The 24773-nt window shown below is 42.4% G+C and overlaps 2 protein-coding genes across 2 annotated transcripts; one reads left to right on the top strand and one right to left on the bottom strand.

Annotated features, from left to right (window-relative positions):
- Window positions 1-17225, bottom strand: LOC134793785 (endoplasmin homolog). The gene is made up of 14 exons (XM_063765457.1): window positions 16998-17225; window positions 16548-16637; window positions 8109-8269; window positions 7412-7666; window positions 7081-7277; window positions 6246-6423; window positions 5893-6071; window positions 5229-5412; window positions 2837-3003; window positions 2528-2696; window positions 1874-2030; window positions 1252-1454; window positions 709-872; window positions 1-448 (listed from the first exon to the last, which is right to left on the bottom strand). The coding sequence occupies exons 1-14, from the start codon at window positions 17041-17043 to the stop codon at window positions 274-276; spliced, it is 2325 nt and encodes a 774-aa protein (XP_063621527.1). The 5' UTR covers window positions 17044-17225; the 3' UTR covers window positions 1-273.
- On the top strand, window positions 9492-15249 carry LOC134793782 (uncharacterized). Its single transcript, XM_063765455.1, has 3 exons — window positions 9492-9775; window positions 14778-14928; window positions 15108-15249. Exons 1-3 carry the CDS (start codon window positions 9607-9609, stop codon window positions 15247-15249), a joined length of 462 nt encoding a protein of 153 aa, XP_063621525.1. The 5' UTR covers window positions 9492-9606.
- Window positions 17226-24773: the final 7548 nt, after the last annotated feature.

Consider the following 24773-nt stretch of genomic DNA (forward strand, 5'->3'; position numbering starts at 1 on the left):
TCTGCTAGCTAACTGATGTAATATAAGGTCCAAAATTAAAAACTGGTATGATTCTGGGACTTAGGTGGATACGGTTCACTAATGAGCAGAGTGCTTCTTGTGCCACTGATATCTCAAAATATTGATACGGACAAAGTGCCAAAAATATGTACATACCATGTATTTGCAATAAGGACGCTTATACATTTTTGGCACTTTGACCGTTTAGATATTTTTAGACGTGACTACAGTGTTCACAGCTCCTGGCTTCATACAGTCTATAAACATTGAGTCCTACAGCTCGTCGTGGTCCTCGGCGGGCACCTCCTCGTCGGCGTCGGCGCCGGTGTCGAGGAAGTCGTCGTCGTCCGGCGCGGCGTCGGCGGGCACGCCGAGCGACTGCGCGAGCATCTGCTCCACCGACTCGGCGAACTCCACCGCCTGCCCTTCTTGGAGCATGAAGCCGGATCTGAGGGGAAAGTTATAGGTTAAAAAAACTAAAGTTACAAGAATGTGTTGAAGAAGAGCCAGAGAAGTGAGAGCGGTGTAAATGGCAATTATCGGTTAAAAATATCTAAAGTATAATTTTATAAACGTGAAACACTCTTATAAAGTTAAATTCCTAAAAAATCTGACACTCGCCAAGTCCTCCCGCAGTCTTGACAAGGAATCAATAATCCTGACACGTCAGGAGAAATTCTGACTTATGGCATAAGTAATCGGGTAAACCTGAGTGCAGCAGTGCGGTAGAGCGACATGGCGGCCAGCTTGGTGGCGGGGTCGTCGGGAGCATCGTTCACTCTCCGCAGCAGCTCCTGCACCAGCGGGTGCCGCGGGTTGATCTCCATCATCTTCTTCTGGGACAGGTGGTGCTTACGCTGCGCATCGTCAGCCTGGGACCGACAAATAGATGATAGTCTGGGTAATGTTTAGCTTCACATAAAGGAGTTGACATAATGATCGTTGATGTCTTTGAAGGGGTTAATATACTAATATTCCAGCATAACTATAAAATGCATAAGTCGAAATGTTAATATTATTATCATAACATTGTAATTTGTAAGTTATGGAAAGATTGAAAGATAGAGATGGAAAGATAGCAATATGTAGTAGGCGTGGGTTAGATTGCTTATTTGACAGCTGTCAAATAGTATGAAGATTTTGTCCCACGAAATTTCATATTTTCACTACGTCGTGCGTGGGCGACGCTTGTATTTTGCCACCGCCAACTTCGCGCATAGTCTATACAAGGAGTGCAATGGCCAGGCTCACCTTCTGATGCGCGTTGGAGAGCGCGAGGCGCTCCATGTTGCCGGTCCAGCCGAACACCGTGGCCACCAGCGCCGCCGGCGACCTGGCCAGCCGCTTGGACACGGCGGCGCGCGTGATGAACTGGCTCAGCTGCTGGTCGAGCCACTTGGTCAGCGGCTGGAACTGCTCCTTGTATGACTCCCAGCGCTCCTTCTGTTGCTCGCCTGACAAATTATTAATAATTATCATTTTATCACGTTTTTCTTAACACATTCGATTCTGGCAGGGTCGATGCGGTGTGAGGATTAAGTGAAATGACCGCTCGACAATGTTGGATATATTCTGGCTAAAGTTACATAGTGTTATGGCGTTATTCATAAACGCCTACTAGCCTCCATTAGCAATTAATCTTTTGTATTTATCTGTCAGTTTTGACTTGTGTATTTGTAAGAAAGGGATAAAACAAATCATATAATTGAGGCTTGTAAAGTAAGGGGGTTGATCTGGCGTACCGCACATACGGCTAAAGGGTGGCTGAGCGGGCAAAATGGCTTGACTCGGGGGGAGTTTTCTAGCCTAAGAAGACCCCCTGACACCAACGCACCCAACTATGAAACAAATATTCAATATTAAAGCTACTCACTCTCGTTAACGTCGAAGATCTCCTTGGCGACGTTCTGGAACTTGAATCCGTCGTATTCGGGTAAAGCGCCGAGGCAGTACTCGTCCACGGCCTCCGTGAGGTACAACACCTCGTAGCCGGAGCGGACCAGGCGCTCGGCGAACGGAGACTTCTCCACCTGGATTCAAATGTTGCTATTTGATTATACTCCTTTGAAGATTATGTAGGAGATCTGGGGAAGAAAGCTGTGACTATCACAGAGAAATAATAAAAAATCTGTTGAGAACTGCCATCAATTGGTAACAACTATAATCAATTTTGATGTATGTAAGAATTGAAATTAGATTTTTGGAGACCAACATACCACTCCATTCGTTTTGCACAAAGTGGGGAATGAAGATAACAATCTAATCATTTAGGACAAGGATTAATAACAACGGGCCTAGGTGGGTCCTTGGGACACTCCAAGTTATAGGAAAAGCTCAGAGGTGAACTAATTTATGGTCAGCAGCTGCCTTATATTTTGGTAGTAAGAAACTGAGTGTCTTTTCAGAGGTTTTTTTATGGCTTTTATAGAGAAATAAGCTCCTATGAAAAGACACTATCAATGGTCAACCGTATCAAACGCCTTTGAAAAATCCATGAGTGCATAATCAAGTATCAGCTGTAATGTACCTCAGCGCGGCTGGCGCCGGCGATGTAGTAGATGTGGTTCTGGCCCTTCTTCATGCGGGACACGTAGTCGGCCAGGAACGTCATGGACTCGGAGGCCGACGAGTGGAAGCGCAGGAGCTTGGCGAGGCGAGCGCGGTTGCTAGGGTCCTCCATTACCCCCAGTTTGATGCTGCAATGAAAAAGATTGTTACATGACTCGATTTGAACCTTTGGTCGAATGATGCGTAAAGTAATTTCTGAGCGGAAGCCGAAAATGCCCGAAAGAAGTATCGCCCCGCTGGTTCAATTTACATATCGTAAAACACCTACTTGGTGGAGTACTCCTTCCAGAAGCCCTCGTATTCATCATCAGAGATCTTCTTGAGCATGTCGAGGGCCTTGCGGACGAGCTTCTTTTTGATGACCTTGATCAGTTTGTGTTGCTGCAGGGTTTCTCGGGACACGTTGAGCGGCAGGTCGTCGGAGTCCACAAGACCCTGTGATAAGGACAAACAGTAAAAACAACTGTAAACTTTGTAAAATACACTCGGCGTCACGGAAATCGCACACCCATCGATTTTTGTTTTAAGCGAATATAGCTCTTACCATATGTATTATACCCTCACAATATATACATCATTTAAAAGCACAATTAATAAGCATTAAAACATGAGTAAAGCATTTTTGGGAAAAATAATAATAATCACGAAATTACGGCGTTCTGAAAGAACACCTACAATACGCGTTGTAAGGGTCGCTAGTTGCGTTACCTTGGATAGGTTTAAAAGGGGGGGTAAAAGTGGAATATGGGTCATTCGGTATCCAGAGTTCACAGAGGTCACACCGGAACAGCTGGAGAAAGAAAACACCCCAAGAAAATGGATACCACGGAAGCAGAAGCAGCTCAAGCAGTAGCCCTGGTGGAATCAGGAATGACGCAGTCTGCGGTTGCTCGGCAACTCAACATAAGCCGTTTCCGAGTTCTCCGAGCAGTTCATCGATTCCAGAGGACTAGAAGCTTCACCAGGAAGCCTGGATCCGGAGGACAACGCTGCACTTCCGAAAGAGACGACCGCTTTATTGTGTCGACGTCTTTGCGGAACCGTTTCTCCAACGCTGTCCAGCTGCAGCAACAGCTGCAAGCAGTTCGGAGAACGGTGGTGAGTGTCTCTACAGTAAGAAGAAGGTTGCGGGAGAAGAAGATCATGCCCCATAGAGCGGCTACGGGTCCCAAATTGACGGCAGAGCATCGGCGAGTCAGACGTGAGTTTGCTCGCGAACACAAGGATTGGACGGTCGACCAATGGAAGGCTGTCCTCTTCTCCGATGAGACCAGGGTGTGCCTGTTCTGCAACGATAGGCGCAGAAAAGTGTACAGGAGGCAAGGGGAACGTTATTCACAGGCCTGTCTTGAAGAAACCGTCGGATACGGAGGAGGATCCTGCATGTTCTGGGGTGGCATTTCCCTCGCCGGCAAAACCGAGCTTGTTTGTGTTTCCCGCACTGGTGGTGGTCGAGGCCAGGGATCCATGACTGCTCATCGGTACATCACAGAGATCCTGGAGGACCATGTGGTTCCATACGCCGAATTTGTCGGTCCTGGATTCACATTCATGCAGGATAACGCCCGCTCCCACACAGCGTTGATTGTTCGGGACTACCTTGATCAGGTTGGGATCACCGTCATGCAGTGGCCAGCAAGGAGTCCGGACCTGAATCCCATAGAGCACCTTTGGGATCAGCTAAAACGGAAGGTGCGGTCACGTAATCCTGCACCTGCGACCCTGGAACAGCTTCGAGATGCCGTCATTGAAGAGTGGGATGCTATTCCTCAAGAATACGTCGTGTCTCTCGTGAGGTCCATGAAGGCTCGCATGGAGGCAGTCATTAAGGGCAGAGGAGGCAACACTAGGTTTTAAGTTTAGTTTTAGGCATTTGTATTCCGATATTTGTTGATTTTATTGTGTTTTAATTTGTTGATTTTTTTGCATGAATATACGATTTTTATTTCTTATTAAAGAAGGTGCCTTTTTTTTACTCTTTAGTAACTATTGCATTGTTTTTAAATGAAGGGTTAAATTCTCTTTAAAATGATCCCACACACTCATACTTTACCTTCAAAAACATAAGGTTTATAACGGCTTGAAACAAAAATCCGTGGGTGTGCGATTTCCGTGACGCCGAGTGTATAAATTGTACAGTCAGCATCACTAGTGTAAGTATTTGCCTCGAATACTTTTCCAAATAGAGGTAAATCTCTACAGTTCTCGTTCATAATTATTTTCTCAAGGATAATTATTTTACATATAGAGACATGACTTTTTTAAGCTATTAAAGAGCTTTAGAGCTTAGGATTAAAACAAAAATATTGCTTTTTGGTCAAACCCAGTAAGTCCGATACGCAAGTAAATACGTTACTTGCGTATTTTATGCATTCAGTTAATGTACCACGTTGTAGTACAGTTGTAATGAATTTAGCCGAGCCGACTAGCCATAATCATTGGATGATTAAAATAACTGAAGCGGAGAAATATGCAATTTACGATATAATGAAATTTCAGTGAATGGTATTACGTTTACTTCTGTAAGTTTGGTGCAACTGGCTCAGAATCTTGAAAGCGGTCATGTATCAGTAAAACTTTGCGAGTTTTGAAACTTGTCGGGTTAATAAAATTTAAAAATTCTTTATTAACGTATTTTTTAACGTATATATGAGACATACCTGGATGAAAGCGAGGTAGTTGGGCATGAGGTCGTTGAACTCATCGGTGATGAACACGCGACGCACGAATAGTTTGATGTGGTCAGTCTTGGAGCCGTAGCGGTTGAAGGAGTCCGCTGGTTGCGCGCGGGGCACGAACAGCAGCGCGCGGAAGGACACCTCGCCTTCGGCCACGAAGTGAGCCCTACAACGAACAAACAATGTTATGACTGATGGTTCAAGGAAGCAGGGTCTGTGACAAATATAAAGTGAGACAAAGACTGGCAGGGTCGTCATGTGAGGAAGTTGCTTTGATGATGTTTGTCACGACTCAACCTGACTTACTTGGCAAGCGGTGGGCTGGTATCTTTAGTAAGCGACTTGTAGAAGGGGACACCTCGGCGGGCTTGCGGGTCCAGATAGGCTTGTTGTAGCATCCTCAACCTGACTTACTTGGCAAGCAGTGGGCTGGTATCTTTAGTAAGCGACTTGTAGAAGGGGACACCTCGGCGGGATTGCGGGTCCAGATAGGCTTGTTGTAGCATCCTCAACCTGACTTACTTGGCAAGCAGTGGGCTGGTATCTTTAGTAAGCGACTTGTAGAAGGTGACATATTCCTCGTTGGACACCTCGGCAGGCTTGCTGGTCCAAATGAGCTTGTTGTAGCATCCTCAACCTGACTTACTTGGCAAGCGGTGGGCTGGTGTCCTTGGTGAGCGACTTGTAGAAGGTGACATATTCCTCGTCGGACACCTCGGCGGGCTTGCGGGTCCAGATGGGCTTGTTGTCGTTCATGAGCTCCCAGTCCCAGACGGTGCGCTCGGTCTTCTTCTTTTCCTTCTTCTCTTCTGTGACATCCTCGACCTGACATAATGGTGACATTTATTATAGGTACTCATATTCATTTACTTTACGTATGCAAATTTTAATGACTGCGATAAATTAGGTGTAACGTTCTTCAGTTTCTACAAGATCTATTTTCCTTAATATCCCATAAGCTGATGGAAAAGTTGAACTACGAGTACTACACTAGTGTACCTGAGCATCCTCATCATCTCCAGCAGGAGTGGGTTCATCGGCCTCCTCTTCCTCAACGGTCTCGGTGTGCGAGGCCCACAGGTGGATGGGGAAGTTGATGAACTGCGAGTACTTCTTCACGAGCGCGCGGATGGTGTCGGGCTGTAGGTAGTCGGCGGCTTCTTCTTTCAGGTGCAGCCTGATAAAGATATTCAAACATTAGATGCTACTATTTATCAGATTCTCGGCACTAGGGCGATTTCCAACTCCAATTTAACAAAGGCTTTTTAAGGTTGCTTAATTTTATAAATAAGGGGGTAATGGCGCTCTGAACCTTTTTTTATGGCGCCTCCTGTTTACAGTTTCTAATACAAATATAGTAGATGCCAAGTGGCTCAGCTTGAAAACTAAAGACTATACGCTCTCCCATACGTGTTACGCTTGGAGACGACGGTTACGCGTTCCGCGAGGAAGGCCGAGTATAAACGTCTCTAACTACAGTACATACGTGATGTGAGTGCCGCGTTTGAGGGTGTCTCCTCTTGGATCAGGGGCTACGCTGAAGGAGTTGGCGTCGCTCTCCCAGACGTGTTGTACGTCGTCGTTGTGCTTGGAGACGACGGTTACGCGTTCCGCGAGGAAGGCCGAGTATAAACGTCTCTAACTACAGTACATACGTGATGTGAGTGCCGCGTTTGAGGGTGTCCCCTCTTGGATCAGGGGCTACGCTGAAGGAGTTGGCGTCGCTCTCCCAGACGTGTTGTACGTCGTTGCTGTGCTTGGAGACGACTGTGACGCGATCGGCGACGAGGAAGGCCGAGTAGAAGCTGTGTAAACGTCTCACTACAGTACATACGTGATGTGAGTGCCGCGTTTGAGGGTGTCTCCTCTTGGATCAGGGGCTACGCTGAAGGAGTTGGCGTCGCTCTCCCAGACGTGTTGTACGTCGTCGTTGTGCTTGGAGACGACTGTGACGCGGTCCGCGACGAGGAAGGCCGAGTAGAAGCCGACGCCGAACTGCCCGATCATGTCGTTCATCTCCTGAGCGCCGCTCTGCAAGCATACGATTTTTTTAGTTCACAAGTCACTGCTCCTGAATACGTCAGATCTGTACTAAAACGCACAAATATTTTCAAGTATTTTTGGGTAAATTTTAAGGCTCATTTAGACGGCAAAGGAATCCTTACCTTTTCAACATCTTGCATCTTGGACAAGAAGTCAGCCGTGCCAGACTTGGCGATGGTGCCCAGATTATTGACCAGATCATTCTTGGTCATGCCAAGACCAGTATCTATAATGTGGAGTAGCCTGCGCTCCGGGTCCGCCTTGATGCGGATTCCGAGGTCTTCCGTCGCGTCCAGCACCTTGCGGTCGGTGAGGGACAGAAGACGGATCTTGTCGAGAGCGTCGGACGCGTTGGAGATCAATTCACGGAGGAAGATCTGAAAAGAAAGAGTTGATGTTATGCCAAAGATAATATAATAGCAAAAAGTAGCCCAAAACACCTCGTGTGATTTGTGCACAAACCGAAACATGTCACGCGAGTGAATAAAAAACCGTGACATAAAGTTTTATTAGTTTCAGAATTGAAACCATCGTGGTCGTGACTCACGACTGGCGAGTTCATGCAGTGTGTCGTATGAACACTCACATATTTTAGTCACCACACGCGACATTCAAGCACTGAGGTTGGTTTGCGTTCCCGGCTCTTTCAAGTCATAAAAACCTTGAAGTAAAAGGGGGATAGCCACGAAAGTGAATGATTTCACTTTCTGTTTACAAGTAAGTGAGATGGTTGCGGTTGATGGTTTTTAGCACTGCGTTCATATCCCCCCTCCCCTGATGAGCCACCATATTGTGACCAAGCCATAAATAGTAAGTTACCTCCTTGTTGCGGTACAGCGAGTTGATGATGAGCTTCATCATGCGGTTGACCTCGGTCTGGAACGTGTGATTGGAGGCCTTGGCCCGCAGCTCGGCCATCTGCGCAGGGCTCAGGCCGTCCGGGTTGATCGCCTCCGCTTCGCGGGCAACTGCCTCCGCGTCTGAAATATAAAGTTAATGTTTAGAAATGCCACCGTGAGAACAATAGCACGAATATTTCGAGCACGAGAAATGATAGGCTTTATTGGCTCTATTGTAATGCAACATATGTAATACATACGATGTGGTTGTCCTTAATAAATAAAAATAAAAAACTAAGATAGATGCACCGGTAATAGCACGAAATAAATAAAAAATACGGAATGATTAAATTTCAATAAAGTGCATGACCAACGTACCTACATATTCCTATACTCGTAATAGCCAAGTTTGGTAAGCACTCTAGGCCCTATTTGATAATCTCATTTGCCACGTTATGTTTCGATATTGTAACTAAAAATATATCAAAGCTAAGCGATTATATGCCTATTTCTCTTAATAAGAAGTTAACCTAAGATTGTATAAACGGAAAGTTCGTGTTTGATAAGAGTTGTTTTGTAAGTATTTTCATGTGTATCGCGAATAAAGTTTACAGTGATTATTACCTATAGTGCGTCATGAAAGAGTAGAAATTAAATAAAATGGAACGAAATTAACATGTTCCATACAAAATTGTTACTATTTGCCGGTCAAACAAGTTTGTCAGTAGCAAAAGGCGCGAAATACAAATTTTCTATGGGGCGATTATAGACCGACCGCTTAACTGAGTCCTCGCCTGCGCGGTACGGGGGCGACGGGGCGGGACGACTAAGGGTGGCGGGGAAGGTGCGAGCGCTGTACGCCTGCCGCTCGCACCTTCCCCGCCACCCTTAGTGCCAGTTGCACCAACCACATTTGACAGACTGATCAACATCAGCCGGCGCGCCCCGGCGCTTTATTATGAAACTTTCCATACATAAAAATTTAGCGAACTCTTTAACGATACGAACAGTTTGGTGCAACCGACCCTTAGTCGTCCCGCCCCGTCACCCCCGTACCGCGCAGGCGAGGACTGAGTTAAGCGGTCGGTGTATACCCTTCGCGCCTACAATTTTTAAATTTGCCGCTTTTTGCTACTGACGGAAATGGCTTGACACTATGTTTAAGCATTTTACGTCAAAAATGTGACAGTTACGAAGAAGTGGCGCCCTCATTTAATTTTATCGCACTGTACGCAAGCGCGGTCGTAGTCGTAGCGACGTCTATCGATCTAACATCGATACTTGAACAGAATATACTCTATTTAACATATAAGTTAAGATTTTTCAAATAAGCTTGGGTTTTGTGTAACTAAGTGAATATATTTTCAAATATTAATTAGCTTTAAGAATTTTCTAAAACGACCAGCACGCTTTGCTCTATAGTCGGTCGGTCTTCTTTAGCATTATTTCTAGTGTAAGCAAACCCTGACTTAAGCTTCATGTCGTCGCCTGAAACGAGTTCCCGTGCGAGCCCTAAGAGGCGCCCGCCGCCGCCGCCGGTGCCCTCGGGGTCTCCGGTGCACCACCCGCGCTCCTTCAAGCTCCGTTTCGCGGCCCAACACGTGCCGGGACACTCGTACCAGTCAGCTGTTCGCCCGCTCAAACTACGTAAGCTCATTAAATAAATAAATAATTCAGGAGCATTCTGGAACCGGCTTGGTCAATATCTATCATGTTATTATGTTATCAAAGGAGCCGAGTTCCGAGCCCAACGCCCAACACGAGTTCCCGCGCCAGCCCTATAATAATAATAATAATAATAACCCCGCGGGGGCAGCTTGTGGCGAGCTGACGGTGAGTGGCGACACCGCGGACCCCTATTCCAGAGGGCACTTTCATCTGGCCCTCGCCTCTGTGCTTGCCTTGACTGGCCGGCCAGAGTGGAGTCGCAAGAGCGGGCCCTATGCTCCAGGTTGGAAGTGTAAAATGTCATAACGCCGGCGGCCTGCTGAACGGATTACCGGGATCTGGCTACCGCAGACTCACCTCTCGACAACCTCACAGCCACTCCAAAGTGTTGCCCTGTTGTCGCACTGTGCGTGCGGCCATTGCGGGGCCCACTCAATGAGTTGGCGAGTCACCACCTGTCTCATACAATTTTGAGACTGATTGTCACGGCAGGTGTCCGCTAGTCTCCTCCCATAGCCCGATATCCAGTCCATCCAACATTCAAATCTATAGCCTATGATCTTAGCTCCCATCGCAGCACAAAAGTGCTGCACTGCCATAGTCTTTGCACCTGGCGGGGACCATCTCCGGATGTATCATGTTGTGCGTTCGGGGATGGTATCCGCCACGTGTATCCCTTGCCTTTAGATTAATTTGTCTTAAAGGGCCTCTGCGCTGTTGGCTTCGGCCCCACGCACGCCTCCCAAAGGTCCGGGACCCCACATGGTCCCGAGATATGGAAAGACAGATAATAATAATAAATTTCTTTATTTCGGACAAACAAAAGTATCCATAGAGTGTTAGTAATACAGGCAAATATCTTAGAAACTAGTGTTAGTATTTTTACATTATAATTAGTTAGACATCTATGTTTGGGTAATTTATAATATAGATACCTGCCTACACTACTACTACAGCATAGCAGGCACCTCGGAGTAAATATCTATGGAGTAGAGACGCGCACTAATTTCTATCTGGAAAATTCTGTCGTTTTTGGCGCGGGGGACGAGGTAACGCACACAAATAATGTTAACACTAATGCATTTTTAGCATGCGTCGCTACACACGCACACGACAAAATTATCAAACACTAGCAAAAACTATATTCACACAAGTACAAGAACAAACACAGACAACCCTGTCCGTGAACGAGATGACGTCAGTTTTAAGTAAACCTAGATAGTGCGAGGGACGCGCCGATAATATTGTCGATATTTTATTGACAATGAATTTTAATTTCTGCTTTTATCAATTATAATAATATTACAATATCAAGTCTTTCTACCAGCATTTTACTAACTGTCAATTTTTGTATTGTTTTTAGATGTTGTTCTAATAGTTTGTCAATTTGTTTAGGGCGAATCTTGCAAGCTGATATAGAATGATTTTTTATTATCAGTTCATTAGTTAATATTTTACATGTTGGTTTACTTCTGAAAGCAATGCAATATACTATTGAGCATGCAGATCTGATGACAGAGATGGAACGCGGCCATAGGATGTCATTTAAGATATTGAGTAGGGGATAATTAGTATATATATCGGCGGTAGATCGTAAAATCGGGCATATCGAGATATTCCTAGGCATATCATGAAACTCCGCCATTTAATAATCTGCCTTTTGCATTTTTTGCCACTGCTAGTGCTGCATTCTATGTGGCATTTGGAGCAGAATGCGTAGGTGCTAGGTAGGTACTAAAATCATACGCTACCCAAACACGTACTATAAGTAGGCTGTCAAGCCATTTCAATGTTTATCATTTGCTAAAATGTAGGACATCCTACTTATTCGATATGCCTAAATGTTGAGGTTTGCACGGTATGGCTGGTGATCACTAGTCAGAACATGACATGCCGGCGTTTCACGATCTGCTTAGGAATATCACACCTTGAAGTTAGCACGATATGACTGGTGGTCACTAGGTAGATCATAATCTGCCTAGGAATATCACTCCTTGAGGTTTGTACGATATGGCTGGTGTTCGCTAGGCATCATGACCATCTGTATATTATTCATTATGTTTATATCGATTTTACCGATATTGGTTTTTATAGTGTCCCATCACTAATATTGGTACGGTGATACCAGAGTAATAAATTAAAAGTGCCTATTTATGGAAAGTGACAGCCGTAAATACCTTAAATTAATAAAATATTTGACATGTTAAATAAAAATATATAGCTGGTCAAGCAAATCTTGTCAGTAAAAAAGGCGCGAAATTCAAATTTTCTATGGGACTATATCCCTTCCCGCCTACATTTTTCAAATTTGCCGCCTTTTTCTACTGACAAGATCTGCTTGACCAGCTATATGTAGAAACTAAAGGCAAAATTAATTTTCAAAAAATAGTCTATCGGTAATTTTACGTTATTTAGGGGTTGTGCACAAATCACGCGAGATGTTTTCGACTACTTTTTGATCCCCCGTCCCCCTTTTCTTTATTCTTATAGATCTATTTATTTGATTAAATAGATTAGGTTGATATGAAACTAAGGTGTTATATAAGAATAATGTGTTACATAAATTATATAACAAAGAGCAACGCAAATAGGGCGTATTACTGCAATGTTCTGCCGCCAGAGTGTAGCGCTAAGCTAGCTAGTAAATTTTCTCTTTTCTCTTTATCGCTCAAATATGCAATAGTGATAGAGAGGTTAGATAACGAATTTTAATATTTCTTGTTCCGCGGCGGACCCCCAGATTGTGATGGATTGTGGTAGTCGCGCCCCCTACGCAGAGTTTCGCATAATATTTCCTATTAGAAATTCTAGTCGTACCTAAATAATATTTAGGAAGTCTTCTTTAGAATTACCCTAAATTAGATCTAATACCATATCACTGGTATCACTGTCAGATTGACAATGTTTTTTAGTTATTTGCAAAGTTAATGCACTATTTGATAATATTTAGATGTAATAGTACCTACATATGATAAGAAACGTGTTCTTTTTGTAGACTAGACGTTTTCGATCTCATTTTGAACGAGAAAACGCTGCAATTCGGCATTTTCGGCTCCTATCATTCCGCTTAGACTGACGTTTGCTGAATGGCGTATGACGTGTGGCAACTAGTTTTATATAACCTCCTTGACCGGCGGCCGCGGACTTTTTGCAGAGGGGAACGCCTGTTAATGGCCGCTCCATAGATATTTACTCCGAGGCAGGCACCTACACTACAAACTGCGCTACACCTTTTATCAACTCGGTCCAATGCTTTAGCATCGGACAATCATACCTATCAGCAATTTCTTTTAGAATGCTGTTGGGACTACACCTCACACGACTTAGTAATGAGACTATATTTTTACGTAATACAGTCTGAAAACCATCCGTGTGAGCAGCCACAAACATAGCCGATGCAGAGCACCTGCTAGGCAGTCCCATCAGCATTCTAAAAGCATTGTTATACTGTACGCGCACGGCGTTGTAGGCTCGTTTCGTGTACCGGACTCACAGGCTGCTCGTGTACAAGGATTGACAGTACGATTTAAATAGCGTGATTTTTACATCACGTGAGCAACGAGCAAACCTGCGGGTTATCATATTACTCCGAACCGCCAACGCCCTGCGCTCCCTTTCTAAATCTAAATCATCCCTTAGGTCGCTCGTGAGGACGTGTCCCAGGTATTTAACCTTGTCCACAACTTGTAATGGGCTAGAGTTCAACATAATAGGTGGTACATAGTATGGCTTAATTTTACCCGCCTTAAATACCATCACCTCACTCTTTTTAGTGTTGTACTCTAGCCCATGGGTCAAGGCGTAGGCTTCGCAGTGGGCAAGCAGCTGCTCCAGCGCACCGACAGACGGGCTCAGTAGCACCATGTCATCGGCATAACTTAGGCTGTTGACACAAGTGCCCCCCACATAGCACCCAGCATGCATGCCACTCAGCCCAACTATCAGCTCGTTGATGTATAGGTTGAAGAGCTTCGGTGAGGTGATACCACCCTGTCTTACGCCACATTCAAGCCTATACTCACTGGATAAACTGCTCGCCCACCTGACCTGGTTTAACTGATTGCTGTACCAGTGCCTAAACAGTCCCACACACTCCGTCGGTATACCTGTCTCACTTAGTTTTTGCGAAAGCAGATCATAATTGACTCGATCAAATGCCTTGGACAAATCGAGGAAACAGGCATACACGGGGGTTTTCCTATCTGTATAATACCTGACCGTGTGCTTAAGACATAGAATTGCACTATCTGTGGACAGCCCCGCTCTAAAGCCAAATTGGCCGTCGTGTATATTTAGGTATTTGTCTAGCACATTGTCAAGCACACGGTCAAGTATCTTAGCTGTAGTGGTGGCGAGCGAGATAGGCCGATAGTTCGCCTCATCAGATAGGTCACCCGTTTTATTTTTAACCACTGGTACAACAATCGTCCTCATGAGCTCCGCCGGAAGGTACGAGTGACCAATGCATAAATTGAGTAACAAAGACAGTACTCGAGGTAGGTGCACTCCTGCATATTTAAAGTGCTCTATACTAAGGCCATCGTGGCCAGGCGACTTACCCCTTTAAATTAATTTGTTTAGAGGTAAAATGGATAAAACGCCCGGCCCCGACGGCCCTCTCATTAGCTTTTTGCTGGGATACAGAATTTACATCTAGCAGCGATTTGACATTGAAGTGCTCTCTAAATATGTCAGCAATCTCCCCACAGTCCGACTTACCCTCCACACTCACCGGCAAGCCCGGCCTCACGTTCATTTTCTTAGTCCTTATAAGCTTAGCTCATAATTTTGCAACTTGACGACTCGGCCGAATAACGATTGAACTAGTGAACGTAAAGTTACGATTACGACTGTTAAATCAAGATAACATCGATGATTCCGAACCGAACATGAGATTAATGTGCATTTTATACGCTAAAAACCATTTTACAGGATGGTCCAAAAATAGGTAAATAGAAAAAAAATCGCTATTTTTTTTCAGCGACTTTGGTGACAGACAAGTTTTGGCGTCGCGCAGGCCGCGAGGAAACCGTGGAAGCGGAGTCTGAAGAGCGGGCTCTGAACAAAGTGCGAGACATGTTCGAGCTGGGGCCGAGGGAGAAATACGCCAGGCCTGTGCAGTCCTCGCACGAGTAAGTGAAACTCGGAACATAGACTCATGTTCAAGCAGGAACTGAAAGAGAAGGCAAAAGGCGCAGGCGTCCATAGGCTGGGGTGACCGCTTTCCACTAGTCAGACGGTTATGCCACCAATTTTGTCTTTAAAAAAAATATTACGGCTAAAAACCTACTTTTTGTTTTGGTCTTTGCAGGTACGGATGGTGGGAGGCGTATGCCCCTCAAATCTGGGCGGCTCCTCGGAATGACCGGCGGTTACATCATGGCCTGAGGGACTCCGCGTGGCTCAAGCTACGCGCTCGGGAGCTGGTGGAGCCACCACAACGGCAACGATAATACTAACGACTGAATATTTCTAAGTCTAAGATAGTAAAAAACGTAAGAGAAAAATTTGACTTTTTATTTTTCAATATAATCTCCCACTAGTGCAATGCATTTATTACTTTTTATATACAATGCTTTTAGACCGTTCAGAAAATATTTTTTATTTTGGCTGTCAAAATGTGGCTGCATTTCTTCATCACTTCCAAATGCTTTTCCTCTTAAGTCTTTCTACAAATGACTGGATAGAAAATAATCGCTAGGGGCCAGATCTGGACTGTATGGTGGGGGTGAGTGGTTAATTTCTTCTAAGCCTTCGTTTCCTTCAGAGCAAGCTTGGCAACACGAGCGCTGTGAACGGGTGCATTGTCTTGCAAAAACAAAATGCCTTTGCTTTGTTTGCCCCTTTGTTTCCCGACTATGGCTTGGCGCACCTTTTTTAATAGCTCGGCATAATAAATTATTGCAGAGCCTTTTAACAAATAATCTATTAAAAGAATGCCATCGCAACCCCAAAACACCGTGGTCATTAGCCGGTTCCACACAGAGCAAGCATATGCACGAGGCAATTTCCTTGCGCACAAACGGCCAGTGTAGACGTGCCTCGCGCGCACTGCATCAGCTGAGGCACGTCTACACTGTCTACAGACAAGTAGGAGCATAATGGACACGGAAATAATGACTAAATGATATCTTTCAGATATCAATTTGATGTCATGATGTATGTTCGAATTGGCCTCCTTGTCAAGGTAAAAATAAGTAGTTTTGAGCACAGTCAATTGAGTATAATATTATTAATATTATATAGCATTATCAGTGAAGAGATAAGCCTCAGTGGTAAACCTGGCATAGATAAGCTAACAACAGATTAACTTGTAATAATTTTTTTTCCATTATTATTTGTCTTAGTAGCTATGCATCCAACTATTCTTTTAAAGATTCTGGTATTTAAATTAAATTCACATAAACAATCAATTTCAATTAATTTTTGTTGAACATTTATAGTTTTTGTTCCGAGTTCAAAGATCAACACAAGATAAAAAAAACTGATGTAGTGAGAAAATAGACAAAGTATTAGTTTAACGAAAATGTTATAAATGAAAAATTTGTTAGAGAATATTAATTGATTTAATATAAAAAAAACAGTAATGCAAAATTCAGGTGGAAATTTGGTAAATGATAAAATATTGACGCCAAAACAGCTGTAAATACCTATCTTTTGATTTATACTATACTATAGGATATGTTACACCACTTGTTGTTTAGATATGGTGTGTTAGAAACCTAAATTATTTTGTGAATAATGTACTCACCAGTCCGGGAACCTTCTCTTGAAATACCGAGATCAGCATCCACCGTCATCTCCTCCACGGTCCCAACACCTTCCTGCGCCACGGTCCATCCTGAAAACACACACACATCTCATCAACAGACCAAATCCCACTGGAATCCTCTATGAAGTGGGTAGACATGAATGAAAAACATACGAGTATCACACGCAAGTGTTCGTTATTACAACAAAGACTCAGTAGTGGTCAGCAGCAGCAGTGCCCAAAGAAAGTTCTAGGTTCACGCCGCCCGGCGTAGAACGTCGACCCCTTCAATGAGATCAGACGGTAACGGTAGTGTACGTAACTGGACTAAAATGGTTCACTACGCTTTTAGTAAAATTCAGACTCCGACAAAAACCATATCAACTATCAAGCAGTCTTCAGACAAAAAAGCTCGTTTGTGCTACGTAGACAAACGGGGAGGATATTTACCTGAGAGAAGTAGGAGGCCCAATCCCAACAACAAAAAGTACTTCATTGTTAGATCTCCCTCGCGGGTGATAACGACTTATTCAAAAACTATGTATTAATATTAAATTATACTGCGCCGGTTAACACGAAATAGTAGCGTCGCCTTCCTTGGGTCTTCGCGATCCGTTTGAAACTGACAGATAGAAGAAAATCGAGAAAAAGAAAGGAGGTGATAAACGACACCGCTCCGCTAGGATTAGCGCAGCACTGTGACGATTCGATTTGCTAATTGGTCTAATACCTACTTATCTCTGTATCGGCCAATCACATGCTACCACGCCAGTCAATTCACCAATTGTAGTTATCTTGGTTTGATTTGTGTCCTTATGCTATTGGTCGGTTTTGCAAGGCCCCAACAGGCTGACGCAACTAGGAACAAAACATAGAGGTACAATAACATAGAGATGACACGGGGGAGGGGCCAAACGACCGAACGAGATGCACTTATGGAAATTTCTGTAGGAGTAGTAGTCTCACTTTTTGTTTGTTCCCCACCAAAAATTTAGTATGGTTTATGGTGGGCAACAAATAACCCGACCGAATTACGTAGATTGTTTTTGGTATGTTGTCAGGAATGTTAAAACGTGTTTTTAATATTGTCGCTTTGCGTATGTTTTGTCCCTCACGGAGGCACGCGTATAGCTCATCTATGTAATACTTGATCTATGGAACAAAAAAAGGTTTTGTATGGACTTTAGTAACCTAGCCATAGCCAAAAAAACAAAATAAAACGTCAGTGCTATTCATCTGTCATGTCAACTGTCAGCCACATTGCTTTGTTGCTTGTCATGGCGGTTCGTAGGTTTTACTTACGTATTTCTTGCAATTTATTTTTTAAAAGCCTTTGTTATTTTCCAAAACAGTCAAATGTGATACGAACATACAGTGAGTCAATAGATTTTGTTTAAATGCCACCGAAAACTAAGTTGTTTCAGTGCGAAATATGTGGCAATTGATACGCTCGCGAAAATCGCAAAAAAGGAAGTTTATGGCGAAATTTCCATTAGATGAAGACCGGTAAGTATTGCTTTAGATACTTTTAGCCTTATTTTGGTGTAGCAGGCTATAAACACATTGAAAATTAGATACTTCATATCCACTTTCAGTGTGAACTAGGGATGTACTACAGGTATAAGATACGAAGTATCGATAGCGACTGCAGCCTAATTTTTTATCAATGTAAATAGTAAATAAAATAAAATGAGTGAATTTCCTGGTAACTTGCATACAACATGACTATAATTATTTCTCCGAATATTTTTAGTGGAAAATTATCTATCATCTGTGCAGTGGCGTAGCTAGCATGGGTGGCACCCGGGGCGGAAATTGTGGGTGTCACCCCAAAATCATTGTTTTATTGATGAAAGAACATGATTTGAAGATTTAATAAATATTCCCCAAAATTCAATCAAAATTGTAAAATATGTTTAATATTTTACAGTTATAAAATTACGTTTAATATTCCATAGCTCACAATTTACTCCATCGCTTTCATTTTAGATTCCATGAACTCTCAATAGTCCACACCCTGGCGGGTGTTGCCTCTGCGCGCGTTCTATGACACGGGCAAGGACAGCATCCGCTCGGTGTAACCCACATTTCATAAGTGTCATAAGGGTCTACATGTTGGCCTGGGCTCCGCGCACGCCTCCCAAAGGTCCGAGTCATCATTGTCCCGTGAAAGATATACAAATAATTTACGTTAAAAAAAAATATAAAACTTTTTTTGCCAAGTGCGCGATTTCAAAGAGATTCTGTAAAATCCCATTTCACAATGAATTTCAAATAGTCCAGAGTCACCCAATTAGAAATAGTGACATAGCTTCTCAATTACAGAAATAACCACATAATTAAAAAAAACTTTCTGAATAAAAAAACCTACGAGGCACCAACATATTATTGTTACATACCAGGAACCCCGAGAGATTTTAACCATGCATTTCTGAGGCCAAAATAAGGAAAAAATACTAAAAGAGTTTACGTCAATTTCGCCAAAATAAAATTGTTTTCGATTTTTTTGTACATAAAATGTAAATGCTATAATTTGTAAAACTGACACCCAAAAATAATTTTAACTTTTTTTTGTCAATTACAGAAATAATCACAATTAAAAAAAAAACTTTCCAAATTTGCGAAACTTTCCACATGAGAATTTCTCGTTTTTCGATTTTTTGTACATAAAATGTAAATGCTATAATTTGTAAAACTGTAACCCAAAAATAATTTTAACTTTTTTTTGTCAATTACAGAAATAATCACATAATTAAAAAAAAACTTTCCAAAGTTGCGAAACTTTCCACATGAGAATTTCTCGGTAACTTCTGAGAATGTTCTCGAGAACGAGAATTTATTTATTTATCGTAGTTTATACCATGAATATTCACGATAGTTTAGGTGTAGTATCCTTACCCCCAGAAAATTCCGACTTTTGGTCTACCGCTTCCGGTCAGAAAAATGTATGACGGGCCGGCCAAACGGTCAGACCTAGGTGGGGGGTGCTCGACCAAATGTCATATTGACGCCGCCATGTTTTTTTTCAATATGGCCGACTTTTTTTTTTAATTTTTTCAAGTTTGCACTAGCGCGCTGAAATTTTGGCCACGGAATCTCGGGATCCCCTAAATACCTATCAAAAATTGTTTTTTTGGAAAAATGCTACAATTGCGGGAAACTGGCCACTTTTATTTTGTATGGCAACTTTTAAACGGTGCGTGATAGGTGGGGGGTGCTCGACCAAATGTCATAGAGGGCCCCGAGACAAAACAAACTGCATTCAAAAAAAATGGCCGACTTTTTTTGAATTTTTTTCAAGTTGGTGCGAGCGCGCTGAGATTTGGCATGGCGGGAGATAGAGGCCTCTAGATTCCTATGTCAAAAAAAAGTTTTTTTGGAAAAAATCCAAGATGGCGGAACAATAATTTCCATGTTCTGAGAACATTCTCGAGAACGTTTCCGCTTTTTGGGAATGTTCTGCAATTTGTACATTGCTATGCTGGTGCTACTGGACTATGAAACTAGGCGAATTCCAAAACAGTTTATAGGACATTTTAGTCTTTAAATATGATCAGGAATATTCTGTCAAAATCTCTCGGGTTCCTCGTGGGCATGTTGTATATTATTTCCTTAATGGCGGTTGTGCAACCTGCCACAGTTTTACGATTTTTTATAGATGGCACTACTGATGTTCACGGTCGGGTGTCACCCCCCAAATGGGTGACACCCGGGGCGGGCCGCCCCCGCCGCCCCCCCCTAGCTACGCCACTGCATCTGTGCATTAATGGAATGGACATTATATTATATATTTTTGGAATCTAGTAATAGGGGATATTACTGCAATGTTCTGCCGCCAGAGTGCAGCACTACCGACTCTAGTAAATTCATAGACTAACTTAATACTCTGCCTTAAACTGTTTTTTGACAAGTTTTTACAGACAATAAATTATGACATTGATGCATCAAGGCGGTTTGTAAAGTTGTATCCAGACGAGACAATTTTTCGCCAGTTTGATGAAATTCTTCTATCGAACTTCGGGCCGTGCGGACGCAAATACCAATTTGATTCCTCGATCACATCAGCAGGTGCGGACACAAAAATGCCAATTATCATAGTAGAATGCAAATTGGTGATTTAATTTGTGTACGTGTGGACGCTAGATGAGATTGACCAATTATTTTCCTGAACAAATCGACTGATTCCGTCAGTCCCGTTTGGATACCCTTTTAACCAGGGCCTACCGGTAAACGCGAAAATCGAAATTTAGTTATCTGCCTCTTTATCGCTCGAATATGCAAGAGTGATAAAGAGGTTGATCAGGATAAAGCAATTGTTAAGATCTTAGTACTATCTTATGAACCCCGAGAAGATGCATATAACGAAATTTCGATTTTCTTGTTTCGTGGTAGACCCCCAGACTGTGACAGATAGTGGTAGTGGCGCTACGGCTACACAGAGTTTTGCGTAATATTCCTTATTATTTAAGATTTTAACTTAAAATATAAGAAAATGTATGTGTGTCTGTTTTAATCATTAAATGTTTTCAGATGCAGGCATTGGGTCAAATAAGTTGTAAAGGAAGACTTAATTTTATTATACAAGAATATAATACATAGAAAAAAACATTCAATCAGGTGAACACACATTTTCCTCTGTTACCTGTGGACCGTCGAACCTTCGGGATGTATTTTAAATTAATTATATTAAATTATTAAAAAAAATCATTTTACATATTTTTATTTTAACAAATAAATATCGTGTTCACATTTAAGTAGCTAACACACTATCGCACCGCACCAAGGTCATTGAGGGACGCACCCATAAGTAAGAGGAAGAAAGCGATATCTCTTTCTCCCTCTTACTTATGGGTGCGTCGCTCAATGACCTTGGTGCGGTGCGATAGTGTGTTAGCTACCTTAAGTCCAACCATGTATTAATCCACTCAAAGAACACTATATATAACATACGATTTAAATATGGACTCGATTCTAACCTGATTTCGAGTACGAAATTTGTTGACAGGGGCTCATGGTCATAAAGGGCCCCAACATTTACATGTATGCTGATGACGTGACAGCTGTCGTCACAGGCGCATCCCACGAACAATTGGAGACAAACGTCAACAGTACCCTTCACCAACTGAGCCAATGGTTTAACGCGAACGGGTTGGCCCTCAACAAAAGCAAGACTTTTTGGATGAAATTTAGGCTTAACGGTCACGTGATCCAACCATCGACGGTGTGCGCCGGTGACGACGCTGTCCAGCAGGTAACCGACACAAAACTTTTGGGTTTCACGATAGACAGCGGGCTACGGTGGGACGCGCATATCGACCAGCTGTGCGCCAAGCTGGGGAGCGCGTGCTACGCGCTGAAGCGCCTCGCTAGTACTGCGACCAGAGATGTCGTCAGGAGCTGCTACTTTGCCACAGTACACGCGTATATCACGTACGGTACCGAACTTTGGGCTACAGCAGCAGACTGGCATAGAGTATTTGTACTCCAGAAGCGAGCTGTTCGGGCAATAGCAGGGGTCCCTGACGATGTCTCTGTTCGCGAGTACTTTCGACAATTTAGCATACTGACACTTCCATCTTTATTAATCCAAAATGTGGCAATATTTGCGCACAATAATAGCAAAGAGTTTGCAACTAAATCAGCTAATACAAAATATAGTCTGCGTAGCAATAAAAACGCGGGACAGCTTGCCTCCGTGCAAAGAATATAATACTCACTCGGAGAAGAACGGTAACTCCATACAAAAAAATGTCCCCAACCGTTTATACGTTTATACTAGTGGCGCCGTCGTTGTGTACCAATGGAACTAAAGTTGACAACCGGTTTAGCCTGGCGGGTATTGGTAGGCATAGGTAGTAATTCTGTTGATAAACATATTTGTTATCTTCATATCACGAAATATATGAAAGATGCAAATGTTACCCCTTGTTTGTGGTATTATCAATTGATTTAAATAAAAGGCATATTTATGTTTATAACATTGTATTATTTTATTTATTAAAAAATGTTTTACATATAGAAATATACACTGAAAATTAAACCCTGACAACTTAATAAAAAAATAGACGTTAATAAAGCGCATTCACAAAGTTTTCAGTATAATATACTGAAAACTTTAGGCATGCCTACCTATTACACTTTACACACACAGATACACTACACTTTACACACGGCATTTTACACAGATTTCCAACTTGTATTCATACATTTCTTCACGGTTAATTAATACGCTTTCCAGATGCGTTATGTTATGATGCGGTTCCTTCTGAACCCACTAAAGCTATGAATTTCACTCAAATATGTATCTTCAACAGCCGTTGCTCCGCATTTAGCACATTTTCTATGTGCATCGCTGTAATCCATGTAGGTACAGACTTACAGAGTCTTAAGTGGTAGTACCGCTACGTTATACTTATTATTTAAAGATTTAATAAATAAAATTTTCGTTATGAACTTTAACCACAGCAGTTGGACAGAGTCATTGACAAATATATTTTATTATTATGGTGGGTAGACGTACCTACCCTCCATATATTTTATGAACATTGATAAAGACAGTTGGAAGCAAATATTCATTATAAAACTTAATCGCGTGTAGTTAATTTTTAAGTGTTTTAAGTCCCGTTTTATGATTAATAATGTAAAAAAATCGTGAAAATTTAAATCTCAGTTGGGAGCAATGTTGCTGTATAAAAATGTTTTTATTTTGATTACTGGCAAGTTTTTCTAGGAGGCCAAAGCACACATAGAAGCTTCAGGCGCATACATGCGCAATTATTTGGGGACATAACTTTCTTAGGAAGTGAACAGGCCTTGCCTCCGTGCCCCACAAGCTCGCGAAATCAAAACGGTCAGTCTACGTCCTCGGCCCTCTAATATACAGTAAGCTACCGGTCAGTATCAGGGATGCACCTTCCTCACATGTATTTAAAAATAAACTTAAAAAATGGCTCCTGCAGGCGCAATTTTATGATGTAAACGAATTAGTAAATAATAAATAAATGTATGGAATATATTATTATGTACAAAATGTAGTATCTACATTAATGTTGATGCTATTTATACACTAATAATGATATGTTAGCTTGATATAATGCTTTAAATGCAAATTTACAAACCGACTTGTAACGATGTTACTAATAAATATTTTCTTTTCTTCTTTTTCATGTTTCAACCCTTCTCAATTTATCGATATCGATAAAATACGCAAGCGTGTAGCATACTACACTATTTAAGTCTGTTATGTTGGTACTATTGCTCTTTGACAGTTGTTTGTCATACATGTTGGTAATGATTGGATAACCAAACATACACACAGACTAATCAAATCGCTAGTATGGAAGTCCCGTCTCTTAAAACGTAGTGATTATATTCTCTTTGGGCCCCAACGTTGTCTGTTCTCTTCATGAATTTAGTATTAAAACTGGATCTGGCATGAGGGGTAAGCACGGGCGTAGAGAGTAAACTGGATAGTGTACACTGGCCAAAAAGTGTGTCCACATGAGAGGTCAAACCTGAGCCCTCCATCTCTTTCTAATTAGGGTGACCATAAGTCATATGAATGTGGGATATTAGCATAAGATAGAATGTATAGTTTGGCCAGGATCTTTTCTCATTCGTGCATAATCAGAGAGAATCATACTGTATTTACCCTATGCTAGTATAATTGCCCCAGAAAAGAGATGGATATAGTTTTTTTCTCTTCTGTAAAACGCTTCACACAACCTTACTTAATTTAGTCGTTATAAAGCTTTTAGTCGTTATAAAAGCTGTTACAGATGGGATGGGCGTATTGGATCGCGATCAATGCGATCGTGGTTTATTGTGAGGAAGGTGGTCCGCCGTACGTCCATCGTACGTATTGGGTGAAAACCAGCGTAGTGTCTTACAGACACTGCTTATGCTGAGCGGCATCCTATTTGGTGTATGTTTACTGTATTGTTAACTTTATGGTGTACTTACCGTAATGTAGGTATGTTTTTGTACGCCAAATAAATATTTTCTATTTCTATCAAAGACAGCTATAAGAGAGAGCGAGACAAATATCCAGGGTCGGGTAAAACGTTGTAGTTGTACTTGGTAATTCGCAAATCGTATCGATTAAAAACGCTGCCTTCGGTCGTGTTTTAATTTATCACCACTCGTTGCGAATTTAATTCCTACTTTCAACACTTGCAACGCAAATAAATTTATATTATTACTATGCCCACTGGTTATCGATACTAG

This window comes from Cydia splendana, chromosome 9 (genome assembly GCF_910591565.1).
Source record: "Cydia splendana chromosome 9, ilCydSple1.2, whole genome shotgun sequence".
Classification (NCBI taxonomy): Eukaryota; Metazoa; Arthropoda; class Insecta; order Lepidoptera; family Tortricidae; genus Cydia; species Cydia splendana.